At 46.7% G+C, this 18,425-nt stretch overlaps 1 protein-coding gene across 3 annotated transcripts in view; it reads left to right on the forward strand.

The window, feature by feature from the left end:
- Nucleotides 1-18,425, forward strand: part of LOC135901293 (RRP12-like protein) — a 156,475-nt gene that overhangs the window by 65,081 nt on the left and 72,969 nt on the right. For all 3 annotated transcript variants that reach the window (XM_065431040.1, XM_065431031.1, XM_065431055.1), the window contains exons 3-6: nt 3,232-3,264; nt 6,542-6,577; nt 11,586-11,621; nt 12,213-12,701. In XM_065431040.1, the coding sequence (XP_065287112.1) occupies nt 3,232-3,264; nt 6,542-6,577; nt 11,586-11,621; nt 12,213-12,701 (594 nt within the window). The remainder of the gene's footprint in view (nt 1-3,231; nt 3,265-6,541; nt 6,578-11,585; nt 11,622-12,212; nt 12,702-18,425) is intronic.

The following is an 18,425-nucleotide window of genomic DNA, read 5'->3' on the forward strand; positions in this document are numbered from 1 at the left end:
TTTAGATAGGAGCACCCGAGCTAAAGCTTCCTCTTAAGTACATGTTAAAGAACCCTTGGTCGTTCAAATTATTCCAGTCCCCCACTATGGCGTACCTCATAATCAAATCGTGCATTTGGCACGTAAAACCCCATAATTTTTACAAGTAAATAAATAAATAAATAAATAAATAAATAAATAAATAAATAAATAAACTGCCTAGCGTAGTCTGCTGACACCAATGAGGTTATATACCTTGGCTATCACATGAGCGGCGGTCAGCACTCAGGGGAAGGGGGCACGGGAGTAAAGGACAGATAGGGGATAGCAGAGAGGATAGAGTAAGGAGGATAGCCATATCTACATATATACGAGCAGAGCGACTAGGTAACAGTTATTCGTAGTCCGAAGTTATCCCCTGAACAGTGAAGACATGCGTCTCAGTAACCGACGCCACCTCATAACAGCAGCAGCACCCTGACCGGCGTATCGCAGGCGGGGTGAAGCTGCCTACGATAGCATGCACGTACTAGTTCGCGGCAGCAGCGGGCGGGGTCGCTACGATTGCGAGTGAGGACGTGACGCAAGCATGCAGGCAACGTCTCAGTCTGGCCGCCGCACGGACAACTGCAACACTTGTGAAGTGGAGCCCCTTGAACACTTGCTCCTGCGGTGCACTGCTTTCGCGGCACCGCGAGAGGAACTCTTGAGCTGCTACCGCGTACACGCGCTGCCGTCAGAAGAGCTTGCTTTGCCAAGGCTAGCTGTCTGGCGTCATGCTCCCTCCTAGTCCTTTTATGCGAAGCATATAACGAGAGCTCAACCCAGCTCCTCAGGCGCGGCGGTGTCGCCTTCAACACCACGTGACACCGTGACGTCACGACAGAGGAGAAACGGGGCTCCAACTCGCGCCGTCGCTCGCGGCGTCGCGGCGGTATATAAGCAGCTGCGCTTGCCTCTGCTAGACACTCACGAGGTGAGATGCCTCCTGGAGACAGAGCTGCTCGTTGGAATGAGAAGCGAAGGTTGCGGCGTGCTACAGAGACTGTTTCTAGGTGGCTTTGCTACGGCGCAGCGACTACGCGCCCCGCATCGGACGCGGTGAGCGTCGAGCAACGCAGCATTCGGCGCGACAACGAAATGTGCGCCTGAGCAAGCGCCGCACGCCTGAGCCGACGCCGACGACACCGGCTTTTCTGCGACACGAGCTCCTTAACGCTGTCGCGTTAAAATAAAGGCCAGTATGCTTCGCATCCTGGGCTTAACCTTAGCTAAGCCACAGCCAGTTTTTTTTTTTTCCTCTACGAGTTCCGGCCTTATTGCAAAGGCACTCTCTCTCTCAGTCTTATCAACTCTCGTACATCTAACCAACAAAGACATGGGAAACAAAATTGAGCGCAGCGCTTCGGGCCTGCTACGATGCAGTAGAGTCGCAGATTCGCAGTTAACGTAAGGCTGGATGCAATCAGTTATTTAACCCGCCATAGAGAAGCGGTGTGACCTGCACTGATTCGCACAACTTCATCGTCTCCAAACGTCCACCCATGGAAGGAGGATCCTTGACGATTTAGGATATCAGATACATTTGCTGACCATCCTTCCTACAACACTTCCGTGGGATACAAGTACCCCCCCCCCTCAAAAAAGAAATAAAGAAAAAGAAGACATAGAGGTTTTCTGATAGTGTTACCGCGCGACGCAACATGGACCCCACATATCACCATGCCAGGAGAGCACACATTCAGGGCCAAACGTCTGGTGCCAAGTACACGAGACCGAACGCCGTAGACTGAACCACTATCTACTACACTGATACCGCATTACAAGTCGTCCAAGCCAATATAACTGCACCCTGTTAAGGCTCCTGCGTCTTTCGAAACCGTCACAGCAAATTCTCAACACCATTAGAAGCGGAGTTATTGGCCACCTCTGAGACAATTATGCTGCTTTGCAAGCCCAGATATGACGAGCCCAAATCCCACTGCAATCAACTCGGTGAGGAAGGGGGGGGGGGGGTAGTAAGGAAAGACCTTCCTATGAGGTTTGTGGCTAAGTTGCCTTCACCCTACCCATACTCTACCCATCCCTATCGCTCCGAGAGAGCGCCCACTGGCACGCCGCCGTCACCGATCGACAAAGATGAACGGACGTACCCGGAGCACTGCGGTGGTTAACTGGGCACTGCCCGCACCGCGCTCTGGGACTGCCCGCAAGCCAAAGCAACTCTCGTTCAATTCACTGCACGTGTCCCACCTGACAAATGACGCCCATTCTAGGTGTAGTGGCTCACTCCATCCCTACAATTCTAAAGGCATGTCGGAAACCCTGGCAAGGCACGCCATGGCGATGCTGAATAAATACCAGACCAGGCGCTTGAGATTCTTTCTCTCTCTCCCTCCACTAATACTTTGATTACCGCAGTATAGTTCAGGTATCCACAATGGTCGCGATGCATTTACTGTGACTCTGCCTCCATCTTTTTTTCTCTAGTTTTTATTACTTCGTTCATTCACTGAACATTAACCAAAGATGCTAAGAGCAGCGGCTGAAGCTGCATACTCAAAGCAAGATAATTATATCGCGCGGCCGTTTCCATCTCCTAATCCGCACATTTTTTTAGTACTCTTCAATGACTCTGTGTAGCGTAATATATGTACTAGTCTTGGCCCGGCGAGCCTTGAAGAGCATAAAACATAAATAAATACCATTCCAGTGAGCGCTAAAGCAAAGCGCAAATTATCTCCTCACTTTACACACTGCGCTAACTGAGATGATTTCTTGTCTGAGGTGCATCAGTACCGTAAATTATTTATTCTTATTTATTTATTTACAGATACTGCAGCCGAGAAGGGCTATTGCAGGAGTGGGTGAATACAATATGTCGCAAATACAAATCACAATACGAAAGAAGCATATGTGAGAAAATGGCTAAAGGGAGTACTCAATAGCATCCCCAAATTCTTTGTGGTAAAAAACGGATGGAACCAGGCAGGTCATTCCAGAGTTCAATAGTCCTAGGAAAAAAACTACTCAAGAGCAACTACTAAGAGCGTCTACTCAAGCCCTGCACAGGTTCCTTCCTGTTTCTCTAGCTTATGTGTTCGCAATATACCTATATATTACTGACAGCTAATGATCAGCGTATTGAAAAATGCCAGTCACTCAACTGCGAATTGTGGAAATCGTTCTAGTTATTTACTCTCAACAATTTCTGTTTCGTCTACTGACATCGTCCTCTTTCCTCCTTCATAGGTTTCAGCGTCAATGGCAGCTTGGACGACGATGGTGAGATGCGCGAGCACGTATGCGACAGTGAGCTTAGCATTCCTAGAGTCCTATAGATTTGGTGATAATAACGGTAAATCCCGCTAGCTAAATTAAATACTTTAACGCAGTAAAACGACTCAAAAGGATCGCCGGAGAGATCTACCGTATGTATTATACGAAGCAAGCCTTACCTCGAAAACATCATTGCGTGTGCACAGAACGAACAGTATAACAATCCAGAGCCCCGTATGCGTATTGCACGATTTACTTCATTGCCAACAACACCGCGTTTGTATTGTGTACCTATATACATAAGTAAAATTAGAGCTAAAATTAGTATCACTTAAAGCACAACGCGTTTACCAATGCAGCCTGCGAACGCTGACTAGTGACAATAGCCTCGATTAAGACTTTATTCTTTCTTTAATGGCTAGTGGCATGTTTACAGCTCGAACGTACGTTGGGAAAGTTTCGCAGTGCCTCGGTTTCTCCTTGATGAAAGTTGACTAACACGCCCAACACATGTGCACTCTTGGCCAGTTTAATGTAAGGGTTACGTTTTGTAGATTTTACTCCCGTCTTATCGTTCACCGTGAACGCACAGCCAGCCCCGCTGATAACGTGGTGATGACGGTGATGACGCGAGAAGGGAAATAAATGGACTATATAATCGTTGCATTATCACGACCATTATTTCAAGATGCAATATATTTCAAACGTGTCCCTAATAATAGCAAGCAGACATTCGTTTGATGCAGCATAAGTTGAGCGGTATTTTAATGCCGCCAAATGACGCTTTCTGTCGCATCTGAGGCGGCTGGTAAAACCCGTCCTATTGCATCGTATTATGGGAAGGGTACCGGCGACGTCACTGCAAGGAGTGCAGACACATTCCAGATGTGGGAAGGAACAGCCTACAGATTACTGCTCGCCGCAGTGACCGTTGTCATTACATGCTATAATACAGCATGCTATATTACATGCTATATATGAACGTACGGCAATCTGCCGGCACGTCCGTTCATCGATGCGCAATGTCATTTTCCCCGATTTTATCACTCCCCCCCCCCTTCACTTCTGCCTTTCCCCTTATATAAGGTATCCGTATTCCATCAATAAAATTTAGTTGACAGTCAGCGCTTGTGTCTCGTCCTTCGCACTTTGTGGTTGCATGTGTTTGCGCTGTTACAATTTTTATGTCAAATATACAGGGTGTCCCCACTATCGTGCACCAATATGCAGATGTCCCGTAGTTGAACAGAACCAAGGTAATGTTGTCTGCCATCCCTTGGAGACACTCAGATTATCTTTTGCATTCGACATAATTACATAATTAGTCTTTAAATTATTTAAATTCTCAAACAGTTTAATTATATGAAAGGTGTCAATGAGTAAATTGAAGAGCAACATGAAAAACTCCCGATGCAGCTTTCTGTTGCTCAGTACGTGCTACATAAATCTTTTTCCGAGCGTGAAAGAAGCCCGCGAATACACGCAAAATTAGCGCGTGACTGGCCGCTCGAGGCACTTTGCCTGCATTCGGGGGTTTCCTTCACGCTCGGAAAAACGCCGTTATGTAGCACGTATTGAACAACAGAAAGCTGCATCGGGAGTCTTTTATGTTGCTCCACAGTTGTCTCTTTGACACAGTTATTTAATTAATAATTAATTAATTAATTAATTAATTAATTAATTAGTTAATATTTAGTTAATTAAGGCTAATTGCTTTAGGCTGCATGCACAAAATAATCTGCGTCTCTCCAAGCGACGGCAAACATTACCTTGGTTCTGTCCAGTACGTAGCATTTGCATATTTTAAAATCTTGGTGCATGATAGTTGGTACACCCTGTACGCTGCATTGCTGCTCCTACTGCATTCTCATAGAAGCCTGGACTACTGCCAAGATGTGTTCACAGCTATTTGTCTCGGCTCCCCCTATCTAGGAAAGAAAATTAAATTGAATTGAATTTTCTTCGTGGGCATATTTGTAGCCCTCCGCAGCATGGCGTCGTTCTGTAGTTGGCAAGCCATTCTCGATGCAACCGAGTGTCAAACCGAATTAGTAAACGATTACTTAATGAGGTCGAAAAGCTGCACCTTGTGTTAGGATCGACTAAATAAGAAACCATAATATATTTTGCAACCTGTAATGCGTAAGCTACTTCATAACAATACCTTGATTTGGGCGAGTTGGTTCATATAAGCTGCCGTGGTGGATGCCTTCGACGGCAACATGGCACAGGCATGCACCCAGATCACTCCTGGTATTACAGCGACTGTAACACAACGCCTAGCTGTGGGTACTCGGTTGATGTTCGCTTGAAACCACCGCCTCCGCATCGCCAAACTTCAAGTGTACCTAGGTCAGAACCGTTAAAATGCGATTTATCAAAATTAAAAAAAAAAACATTCAAGAAAACCCCATTTTCTCAGACAGAAAGCCTGCCACTGCGTGTTTCTATTTAATTCGCGCATTTCTTTTTTCTTATGTGGTGTATAGCACCACTGGCGTTTTGTTTGTTTGTTTGTTTGTTTGTTTGTTTGTTTGTTTGTTTTTGCATCGTGGCACAATTCCTTTAAGGTCGCACTCGTTCTTGCATAAAACACGCGCTGTGATTCGACCAATGATTGCTGCTGTGTATGCGGTGCATTGTAAACTTCACCTTCACAGTCGACGTCCGAGCTGTAGTCCACCGTAGTCCGAATACGTGAACGTCCTAGACGTACACATTCACTATAGCGGATATGACGGCAACTCCTCGCAGCCCCTTGATCCTCGCTTATGCAAGCAAAAACAAACAAACAAACAAAAAAGGCCTCTCCCCAGCGCATCCGCTGCATCCGCACGTCATCTCTGCGAAATCGCTGTCTCTGTATATGGGCAATTTTGAAACGCTTGTTGGATGGAGCGCACCTCGACGTCAGTACGAACGGGATTTTGGGCGTGCGCTGAATTTCCACATAGTGCTGGTACATTTCCGGGGGAAAACGGGGTCTCTCTGTCACAACGACAGCCCGCATTGAGCGCGCGGCGGTTTCCGCGGCGTCGCGTCATTCATCGCTGGGCGGATCGATGTGTGAGGGAAGGCGCAATGGAAACGAAATGTTATTCAACTGCGCCCTTCGGCGCACGATACCGTCAACTTCCGCCGCCTCTTCTCGAGACGTTTAGCCTTTGTGCTATAGCGTTCTGATAACAGATAGGAGCCGTGTCTAACTTGTTGAATTATTCGTTACCTAGCATTGTTGATTTGTTGTGGTGGATTTCTTTCCTGCTTTGTTTTGTTTCTTTAGATGCCATTGACGGGTGCCTGCTCGAAGGACTCCAAGGTGGGTACTGTCGCTAATTTCGAGAGTATACACACTCATATTTAAGTATACGTGGTATAAGTTACATAAACAGGAATATAGTGCCTCCGAAAGGTAGGCCTATACGTTTCGATAGGCGGATCTCTTTTTCTCAAAGGCGCTCTTGTCATCCACGGCCCGTTAGTTCTAACGGATTAGTATTGTGACGTCACGTGCGGTCGTTGTCGGCGGTGGCTCACTGTAAAGGCAGGTAACCTTTTTGGCGATTCCCGTCTGCAAGATAGCTTGCGAAATAACATCAAGCTGACATAGTTTTTTTTTGTGTACTTATTGGGTGACTTTCCATGAGAGGAGGAGGACGCAACAGAAGTTTTACGACACAGGTTGACATGTAAAAGAGCAAACATCAAGCGACGTAAGCGTCGTAGTAACAGAAAGAAATATATTTGAAAAATAAAGAGCAACTTTCATAACGGAACAAGGCGTCGCGGAAGGTGTATTTATTTGGCGAGGAAAACAGCACATATCAATTTAATCAACCATTGTGTTCAGAATTATACAAAATGCAGTGCTTGCGCAAGAAGCGAAAAAATCTGAAATGCCATTGAACGAGTGCATGCACCCGCGAACTACATTGTTGTCGTCTGATACGGGTGAAATTGAACACAAAATTCAGGCTTGTAACGGCAAAAAGTTTTAGCGTGATGCCATCTGCCATTATTGTTCCGTTGGGCTGCTGCAATAGAAATTTCGGTTTTGAGCAAAATTTTGCGTAATTTTTTTTTTCAATTGGAATAATCGGAGTCCGTATTCACAACATTTGTCTAACGTAAGAGCGTCTCCCCAGAGGGCGGCGTTCGCGTTCACTTATGATAGCGATCGGTGTGATACGGTGGCGATCGTTCAAACTTGAACTGTACTCACATATCGCAAGGCAATTTTAGGAAATACAAGTCCTTTTTTTGGTGGCACTTATGTAAGGGGCCCTGCACAGCGAAGTCTGCTACCAGCTTTTTTCTTTTTCTTTTGTACATCCACCCTGCCATAGACATTTAAGAGATGAGTGGTTATGAGAAAACAGCGCATAAACGCTGTGCGCGTAAAGCTTTCCTTTCGTAAGTATACTCTGTTGCCATTATCTTGACGCCTTCGCTAACATGTGCAGCATCAGGATTGCCCGGAATTCACTTTTACGGACAATTATAGCGTAACAGGTTATTTATTTATTTATTTATTTATTTATTTATTTATTTATTTATTTATTTATTTATTGAATACGGGCCAAGAGCATTAACTCATAAAACAACACGTAAATGGCTACTAATACAATTTTAAGGAAGCCAACGGGGACCGAGTTGTCAAAGCCTTTTGTTTATAATGGCTGTTTCCTATTGGACGGCAACCTGCGTTTATATGTCCAACGTCGCGACTGGCCAACATCTGATTTTACCAACAGTTGTAGCGTAAGAACACACTTGTGAATGCGGACCTAAGGCCCATATTCAGAAAAAGCGCTTACGCTAAGATGGTTCGTAAGTGCGAATTCCTGTCAATCTTAATGTTGGACATGTATAGTTTAAGTGGAGTCCGCCAATGGTGAAAAGCACGTACAAACGAAACGCTTCTTGAATACGACCCCTGGTATTCTGTGTATATAGGAATGTGAATTCAATTCAATTATGGGGTTTTACGTGCTAAAACCACTTTCTGATTATGAGGCACGCCGTAGTGGGGGACTCCGGAAATTTCGACCACCTGGTGTTCTTTAACGTGCTCCTAAATCGAAGCACACGGGTGTTTTCGCATTTCGCCCTCATCGGAATGCGGCCGTCGTGGCCGGGATTCGATCCCGCGACCTCGTGCTCAGCAGCCCAACACCATAGCCACTGAGCAACCACGGCGGGTATAGGAATGTGAGAGCGCATTTGTTTCACTCGGCGGGATTCCAGTTGAGAAGAAACGCAGGTGTGTGGTAAAACAAGCTCATTCCGTAAGAAATGATGGTGAAATATTTCGTGCAAAAAACTCATGAATACACTGAACTTATACTTGCTGTCTTGTAGGTACGAAATGAAACGAAACTGATTAGAATGGTGTTAATTGAACCGTTTTTAATAAATGAATGAGATTTGTGCAACTTGTGTCTCACACTGAGGCATGGTATTCAAGTTCGGTAAGTATTACAGGGCGTTATAAAGTTTAAGCTTTAACGAAGGAACCTGTGCTAAATTGAATCAGAGTTATTCTAACATCCTATTCGCGCAGTACGTGTGAACGGTCCAGATGAAATCGGATGAAGTATGAACCCCGAGGTATTTGTAGCACGAAACCGATTCCGAAGCTGTGTTATCAGATGTAATAAGCGGACTGTGTATAAGGTGGTTCTGGTGACGCGCATCAACTTGCGCTGTTCAACTTGCACTAAATTTATAATGTTAAACTTGGTACACCAAACTTCGCACAAAGCAGCGATGGCATTAAGATCATATTGCAGCATGATGATGTCAGTATACACGTTACCTCACGCAAAATCACCAGCGGAAAGGTAAATATGAAAATAAAGGCTTTTAGCTAAGTCGTTGATGTGGGTCTATAAAAGCGCAGTGATTCAAGGAATGAGGCATGTTGGACGCCTCAGTTGACAGGACTGGAAACAGGCATCGTTAGCGGACCTCTGTACCGATCACCTTTATCAAGCGACTGTTGATATCTTTGTTAGTATGATGGAGTTATAAGTTCTACTACTTTCCAAAAGCTTGGAGGCAATATAACCATAGCTTGGGAAGGAAGGAGGCTTCAATTTACAAAATTAGATGTTCGAATCCGCCTGAAGTGATTTTTTACATTGCAGGTGAATTGTGGCGTCAGGGCCGAGTAATGGGAGGCGATGTTACTGGACTCGCAAGAAAAAAAACTTGCTTTGGCGACATCATTGCGGGTACATGCGGAACGTTCACTTGGTATAACTTCTCAGGAACTCTCCACAATGCTTATTACGTTATTCTTCATATCAATGACAAAGTTAATCACCCTTGCGTGCCCCTTAATGACAGCTTATCTCCCTCATATCTGCAAAGGAAGGATATTCAGCTTCTTATTTATTTATTTATTTATTTATTTATTTATTTATTTATTTATTTATTTATTTATTTATTTATTTATTATCTGTTCTCTGTTCCAACACTTTTAGGGCGGCCCGTTCAGACCTGAGAGAAATGCAATTTCATCATTGCTTACACCAAACGTTTCGTCCGAATGTCTTATCAGATGAAAGCGTGCAAAAACTGCTTCGACTGTTTTCGGTCTGCCAGCCAGAAGCACGCACAACCGAAGTAAATTTCGACGAATTACTGGAGCTGGCAGAATCAAAGCACCATCTGACGATACAAGATAAGGCAATCGCCAGTTAGGTGCAATCACTCCTCTATAAAACTATAGCCGTGCGTCTATGCGTAAAGCGTCGTGCGGTGGCCATCATGGTTAAAACTCCACTAGCCGTTTAAACAGTAGCAGGAATAATGACGACAGTTGCGCAGATCTGTGCTCTCGCGCAAATGCCCGATTTCGTGATTTCCTGGTTAGTTTTCGGAGGCAGAAAGTAGGTTTCGTACGTCCCTACAATCGCCATCACTATGCACATACGGCGTGATCATTTTTAAGTCTTACGGAAGTTTTAAAAATCCCTGGCAGCTGGGTCGCATAACTCCTGTTCTTGAGCCGGATCATTCGAAAGGGCGGACTTTACTAGCACGAGAAATCGAAACACATAGTCAGCTAATTAACGAAAAATAGCTAAAAACTTCCTAATTAATTGCCTTACAGCACAAATTGCAGTTTACGAATTTTATCGCAAGGCGTATCCGCTTCAAATGAATCTCCAGGATGACACCAGTTTCGAGATATTATTTACCGAAGCGTGGGACGAAATACATGGGCGTTCCAGTTACTTTCGTGCTTCAATACATAAAAAATGCGTTTTGCTGAAAGACGTTAAAAGTGAAACAACAGTGCATTCTCACGGCGAGCTTGACGGCGCACATCTGCAAACTTGTCATTCTGGAAATTCATTCCAAGTAGACACGCCTTGCAGACTCACCGGCTACGATCTGTAAATTGCAATATGTGCCGTAAAGTGATTAATTAAGAAGGTAATTGCATAATGTTTTAATTAGTTCCATATGTGTTTCGATTTCTCGTGCATGTCCGCCTCTCTGAATAATCCAGCTCAATGACTAGAATTCCCTTTCTGCAACAGGCTATTCCGTAAAATTAAAAAAAAAAGAAAATGCTCACCCCGTATATAGCAGACGGACCAATGGAGCTGCGCCAAAACAGCGTCCCAGACCGGAAAATCGCCGACAAAAGGTCACGCTCAGTGCTCTTGGAATCGAAGAATGTAGGGCTGATGCAGATTTTTCCGCAGGATAACGCATTCACTACTGCTGAGCACTGCAAACAGGCACAGTTTCTTCCCGAAAATTTGGCGAAATTAAAAAGAACGTCTACATAATAGGATCACACTCGCTTGTTCAACCACACTTGAACGCATGTCATGAAAATACGCCAAACACTTAATCCATTTGCAATGAGTAGACATGTTGTCACTGGTATACACGTCAGGCTTGCTTCCATTCGATCATCGCTTACGTTGATCTTCGCAGCACCTTAATTACCCCAAACTGAAGCTCTTGAAAGTGAGCTTAATTTTTTTTATTGTCCCCAGTGTAGCCAGCAATCTGTCTGCCCGTCATCAAGATGCCGGGAACAGCGATATTGGTTGCGCCATTGACTAAGAAGCCTTAGCTTTGAAATAAAGAAGTGATCCATGCTTGGTCGCAACATGAAAATCACTGTTTCACAAAACCAATAAAAGAAGGGCTGCAAAAATCACTTCCTCTTTTGTTTTGGTAATACTTTCTTTTCTTTTTTTTGTGCCGACAGAAACTTGCTTACTGTCTCACTTTTCGTATCGTGTCTTGTGTCTTGACATTGGCGTTTTTCTTTTGTCTATTTATTTACGTTCTTTTAGATGGCACCAGCGACTGTTGGCTACATGGCCGCCAGGGTGCGTTTCTCCGTCAACATCCGCATCCTTCGTGCACACATGAAGGCATAGGCAACCGTGATTAGGTCCCTATACTATTATTCAAATGTAGCTAGCGAAACGTCCATAGCGTATGCTCTTGGACAACAGATCAGGCGCCGCAATAACGTCGGTAAAACGTAAAAGAAAAAAAAAACTTCAATAAAATAGCATGATCTGCACATACCGCAATCGTATATGCTGAGAATTATGTGAACGTAAAAGCACCTGTGCGCAAATATTCCGGCGCACTCTTGAGGACTTCCTCGAAAGCTCAGGCACCGCTTAAAGTCTGCAACCTCTGACGTAAGCAGAGGGACTCTTCTACATTTTTCTTTAAATATCCATCTTAGTCGCATGGACGATTGCTCTTATGGTCGAAATGTGGACACGTGAATGCATAGTTGCATCTTCCGTGGCCCCTTTGCAGATGCACCGCTATTTAATCATCGTCGATTTCATTTCATTTGCGATCTTCTCGGTGAATCAGGACCAACACGTTTTTCCTGGTGACTTTTCCGCGGTATACATAGTAATATTGGTCCATTTCTAAACTCTCTTTTCTCTTCTCAGCCAATATCAGCGAAAGCCTGCTACGTGCAGAAGACCCCCGAATTGTTTTCGGGGAAGACTCCCAGAACGCCGTTGTGCATGTCCAGTACGCGGAGGAGACGACCGAGTACGCACAGGAAGACATGCAAGGTGCAGTCCTGGTCGGGGGTGAAGAACCTCAGTGTGCGTATGCAGACCCTCTGGATAATGGAGATTTACAGGCAGTGGTGGAAGACCTTCCGGAGGAGTGCAGGGGCCTCCTGAGGGCAGCTATAGCATCCTGGGGCAAGGCTAAAGACATTAGACGCGAAGACGTTCGGGTTTCGGAAGAAAACATCCAGCAAGCAGCGGAAAACCTCCAGCTAGCGGGTGAAATCTTCAAGTTTGTGGGCGAGATGTTCCAGTTCGCGGCAAGAAACGTCGAGCTTGGTGCTGGAAACCTCCAGCGTAACGAAGGGAACCTCCAGGACGCCGATGAAGGCCTCCAGGATGCGGATAGGGACCCCGAAGGTGAGCTCCGTCCTTCTTAAGTTTGCGTCCGTGCGCCTTCCGTTCACTGACTTTTTGACCCGTCGAAAAAAGAACTCCCGCCCACGGGCTCTTCTGCCGTGGTGTGTTTCGAGAGCGCGCCCGTGTACACGGGAAGGTGGAAAAAACGTGCGTCCCATCTGCCAGGTCATGCGCGCCGTACTCGAGAGGCACCGGAGCAAGCGCTGCTTTTTCTCCTGCTTCGCCTCTTTTTTAATCCCCGCCTGCGTGCCGTTATGTCATCGTCGTCGCACTTGCTTGTTTGTCCTATGCTTCGCCTTCCGCCGAAGATTGAAGCCGGCTCCCGAGGAGCCTGAAATAGCCGGCTGTTGGTATAGGATGAGCTCAGGTGCACCTCACGAAGCGTCCCGTTCTAGAGGCGGGTTTATCAGACTCGCATTCTTTCTTGCTTATTTTTCTCTTCTTCACCGGACGTGGATGTGCAACTGCACGGGAGCACGCAGTGAGCGCTCTCGTCACTTTCCGAATGCTTCAAAGCTATGTGTTTTCTTCTATTACATGAGGCTGCAGCCAGTTGTGCACGCCGATATACATATGGGGTCGAAGAACTCTGTTTGCCACAAGCTTAGATTTACCCTGCCTGAAATGTTTGCCTCTCATCGTATATAGCCAAAGTAGGCTCCAGTATGCAGGGCTGTGAGAACTGTAGCGCACACACAGAGCAAACTAATCTAATATCCAAGACAGCGACCACCGTACCGCTGAACCGGCATCGAACCTATAGCGACGAATTCCTATTATATATCCTTGCGCCGAACCGACTGCGTGTGCGATATATGGCGAACATGGTACAAATAAGACAGCGTACTAAACAACTAGTTGAATACATGTCACAACCACATAAAACGTGTGTATTAAGTCACCCGAGGAAAACTTCCATGAATCCGCTGGATTCAGTGGCAGAGAGAAAAATTACTGTATCGATGACTACAACGACGGCGCGATGTCTCCTGTGAAAGAATCGTTGGAAAAATGGTTCAGAGAAATCCGAGTAATGAACTTATTTCGACCTACTGTTTCATTTTGGACTGTGGAGGTCTGCAATGTCAACGTGTCATTGTGCAGTTTTATATGGCAAGACGTCGCATGCACTCGCCACGTCATGAAACATTGCGCTATTATGACGCCCTCACGGCGTACCTGCGACCGCTATGAACGAGCGCAAGATATTTACAATTGACAAATCACAGGAATGTATAGTTTTTCGTAGAAGTTATAGATACGCGCAAGAGTAACTCCGGACATCTCGGCGCTTAAGCCACCACTAATAAATAAATTCAAAGTTCGTATAAGTAAACCATCGAACCCGGGCCCGTATACACAAAAAAGTACTTCCGCTAGAATTGTTCGCAAGAGTACATTTCATCCAATCGTGTTGACGGGCATGTCATCAAATGGGACCGGCCAATGGGAAACAGCACTTACGAACAAAAAGCATTGTGAATTCGGCCGTTATTAGGACGCATTTGTCTTGTACAGCATTGCTCAAGAAGAAAAACGTTTTTGCTGCTTGCAGTATTTTATCGAATATATATGACAAAGATAATAAACGTGAAATTCATTAGCACAACATGGGCTGTTTCGGGTCCTGCCGCCGTCATTTCGGCCAAATGTACCTTTAGGACATTCAGTTGCACCATAACCAAGATTGCCTTCGAAGTAGCCTCTGAAACACTTCTGAATATTTGAGAGCCTGACAGTAGCTCACGCCCTTACACATTTTACAAGTTCTTTAGTGAAGGCGTTATTCGAAATTAACCTACAGAACGCTTGCTCTTTAGCACAAGAAGGAAACTTGTTACGGTTATGAAAGTAAGTCAGTTCTGGCCCATGTATGACTTTGACACCACTGACAACGTTCTGTCACCTATTCCTGCGGCATACGAGGGATCAGCTGTGGCAACACCAGCACAGCAGTGCTTTCTGCAGTCGGGCGAACGTCGCTTTCTCTTGACTCTCGAGACCATTAGTGCACTTCACACCTTCAGTTCGCCGCACTGCGGCTGCATTCCAACTGGACTGACGTTATCTTCCGTTATAACTTTGATTATAGACATCGCTGTTCCACAGGAACCGACGCATGGGTCGTCGCCATTGTACATAGAAGCGCATTGTGCATGTGCTCTGCCACGAGCAGGATGGGGATTAAGGATAATGTTACATCACACGATAATTAAGATACCGCGCTACCTCTGTTCGTTTTGCCTGTTGCATTGAGGAGACCGTTCAGTTGCCACATTCGGCACGTGCTCCTGTCCTATCTTGATTTATTCTTTTGCGCTGTGGCAACAACGTACGAGAAACGACCCAAACCACGTATACGCAACCAGAAAGCCAGCATGTGCTGCGAAATGACGAGCTGTGTCGACGAAGATACGCGCTTCTATACTGGTTGATGCATTAGATAATTGGCGCGTCGGAACACGTAACATCGTAAAAATTGTTTTCATCGATTCGCTTGACCTCTCCTGGGTACTCGCTAGAGTCTAGACGTTACCAGTAAATGTCCAAAATAGTAACTGCTTTTTTTTTTATGGAATCGTAAAGAAAACGAAAACAAACACAATAAGAGACCTGCTCCATAAACTGAAAGCCCACCTTGCTGTACATAGCACTGAGCTTTGTCAAAGTTCATGGGGTCACAGGAGTGCTGAACGTTTTCTTTGACATGAGAATTACCTGTATTTGCTGTTAGTGCGAAGGAGATTTTACTTTCTTTCTTAAATTCCATTTCTGTGCCCTTGAACGATTTTGTGTTCTAACTTGTCAATACCGTGGTCGCGCACACCGCCACTGGTATTTAGTTTCTGAAGGCGTTGCATAAGCATGCTAACATTCAGCGTTACAGAAGCAAAAAGTTCTCGCTCTGACCTTTGCAAACGCAGCAGTGTCTTCGCGAAAAAGGAACGTGCGCCGTGCACGCGCTTGTGAAACAGGACGCGAAAAACGCTTTCATAAGTGCACTGAACGCTTTTCGAGAAAGACGCCGAAAGCATCTGACGGAGAATACTCATCTCCGTAACTCCTTCGGCTTTGCTTCTGAGTTTTCTCTCGGGTCCCGCTCCGGCGGGAAGCAGCTCGCGCGAGCGAGCGGGACTTCAGGGCGTGTGCACGGCCGCCCCCTCGTCGCGTCCAGCACGAGCGACCTTGATGGAGTACCGCCGCGAAGAAGCAGCGGCATATCCCGCTCCACGCGAGAAGCACGCAAACGAAGCCAAGCTGGGGGCTCGGAAGGCGGCGGGCACGCGCCACGAGCCGTTGCGCAGCTGCGCGCCCTGCTCTGCTCACTCCGCGCGCTTCGGACCACGTGAGCAAGCGGTGGGCCCCCTCAACTTCGATCCTGGTCGCGCGACCCACATTTCATTTTGCTTGTATTTTTCGTCGTTTACTTTTGCGGGTCTCTCTTTCTTTGCTTTTTTTTTTTTACGTTGCCGATCCTAGCGTCACGGTGACGGTAGGTGATGGCAGAAGAGAGGAGGGTCGCACGCTGGACGTTTCGCCAGTGGGCCACGGTTTCAAGGGCGCGGGCGAGCTCTTCTAGGGAGCGCTCAAATTTCGCCCAGCTGCGAGCTTTGGTGCGCCAGCCGACTGGGCGCCGAAACGTTCCATCGGCACGTGCGCTCCGCGCATGCACAGGCGCTCTGCGTTGACTGGGCTCGACGGCGTGAGTTACGCACGCGCGAGCTGCCGGCTCGTGCCCGTTCATCTGAACTGCGAGCACGTGGCGGGAGAGAAGAAAGTAAATACGAACAAACGAACAGCACGAACAAACGATCGTGGCCGCAATCGGATCGGGGTACCGGAAACGAAAACAGCTAGGCGAGTGGTGCTTGTTGCAAAAGGAAGAAAGTGATTGTGCCAGCGAGAGTGTAAAACTATGACTATCAACTTTGAACTAGAAGAAGCAGTTGGTTGGAGGGCGGGGGGGGGGGGGGGAGGGGGCTTGCATGCTCAGTCAAGAATGACGGGGCATTGTACCAAAACCATGTCTTCGCGAACGCGATAGTCGAGATAGTATGAGCACATTGTATGTTTATCAAGCAAGAGAAGTAAAAAAATTATGGGGTTTTGCGTGCCAAAACCACTTTTTGATTTAGGCACGCCGTAGTGGAGGACTCCGGAAATTTCGACCATATGGGGTTCTTTAACGTGCACCTTAATATAAGTACACGGCTGTTTTCGCATTTTGCCCCCACCGAAATGCGGCCGCCGTGGCCAAGATTCGATCCCGCGACCTCGTGTTCAGCAGCCCAGCATCATAGCCACTGAGCAACCACCAAGCAAGAGAAATGACCATGGGAACGAGGCGACAACCGTTCGCTCTCATTTTGCGACCGATAATGTGCTATCACGTGACCTATCATGTGTCATGTGGATCTACATTTCCCGATTAGTTTCCACAGTGCATTGTTTCCCTGCAATTAATTTGCTACTTTATGCTTCGTAATAGTGGGAGGTAGGCGGTAATAAACAGGAAGCATATAGCCTTAGACCTTGAGAGAGTGCCAGACTGATTAGCAACTCGTAATCAAGTTTGGGGAGAACAAGACTAAATATTGAAAGTCACACCATCAAACTGACTGGACGAGCGAAGATGGGCAACAGATGGGACCAACCAGAGCGTGCCAGTGTCTTCGAAACGCTGTCCATGCTTGGCGATGTAAGAACGCAAAACAGTGGCCCCTTACAAGATTGTTGCTGATCTTCTGTTGATTTTCTGCTAAATTTCTGTAGCCTTCAATGAACTTTTTTTTTTATGAAAGCAACTGAATTTCTATTTTTACTTTTGTACATGTCGTTGCACCGCTGGCCTACGCTGCAACGCGACTGTTCATAACTCTCACAATAGCTGGAATCAAGCAAAAATAGCTGGCAGCTCCTCTCTCCTATTTAGGAGCCAAATGAAGCACCAGGAGATTACGCGCAGTGACGCTACTGGCGTTTGTTTCTTTGCTGCCACTTCGCTTTGCTCGCGTGCAGCGAGCGTGAGACGAGGGTTGCGCCAGAGCGGTTGATGGCAGCGTCGAGGAATGACTGCTTTCGGCCTCTTTTATTTCCCGCGGGACGAACGCCATATTCCCGGAAACAACGAAACTCCTCCCGCTGCTACGCGCGCTGCCATGCGGCGCACGCTTTTGCACCAGCGCGGCTCGGTGCACACCACGCGCAGAAGCCACGTGGCATTGGCTTTGAGCGCGCAGCGAGGTTATTAGAGGGGCCATGACCGCCGGGCTTATAGTATTTAGCGCTACCATTCGTTTCAAGTCGAACGCAATTTCATTCACTTCACGCATTTCTAAAGACTCGGTTGATCATTGGTTCTTACCAAAACGTCGCCTTCACAAAACTTTGTCGCCTAATAGCCAGGGGCGTAGCAACAGGGGGGGCCGGGGGGCCGTGGGCCCCGGGTGTAAGGGACCAGTGGGGTGGGGGGGTGGGGGGGTGGGGGGTGGGGGAGTCATATACGTATGAAGACACCGCTCTTACCGCCGGCTACACCTGGGGGGGGGGGGGGGGGGTTGACAGAAGACCTATGGGCCCCGGGTGCCAGACGCTGCTAATAGCTACGGCACTGCTAATAGCAGAAGGTGGCAAAGGTGGCGCTGCCATTTCCAAGAATAATTTTGATCACGAACTGGCTTAAACGCTACGCTGTAGTGCACTTCTGACACCTTGATTACCTCA

The sequence above is a fragment of the Dermacentor albipictus genome, chromosome 1 (assembly GCF_038994185.2).
Source record: "Dermacentor albipictus isolate Rhodes 1998 colony chromosome 1, USDA_Dalb.pri_finalv2, whole genome shotgun sequence".
Lineage (NCBI taxonomy): Eukaryota > Metazoa > Arthropoda > Arachnida > Ixodida > Ixodidae > Dermacentor > Dermacentor albipictus.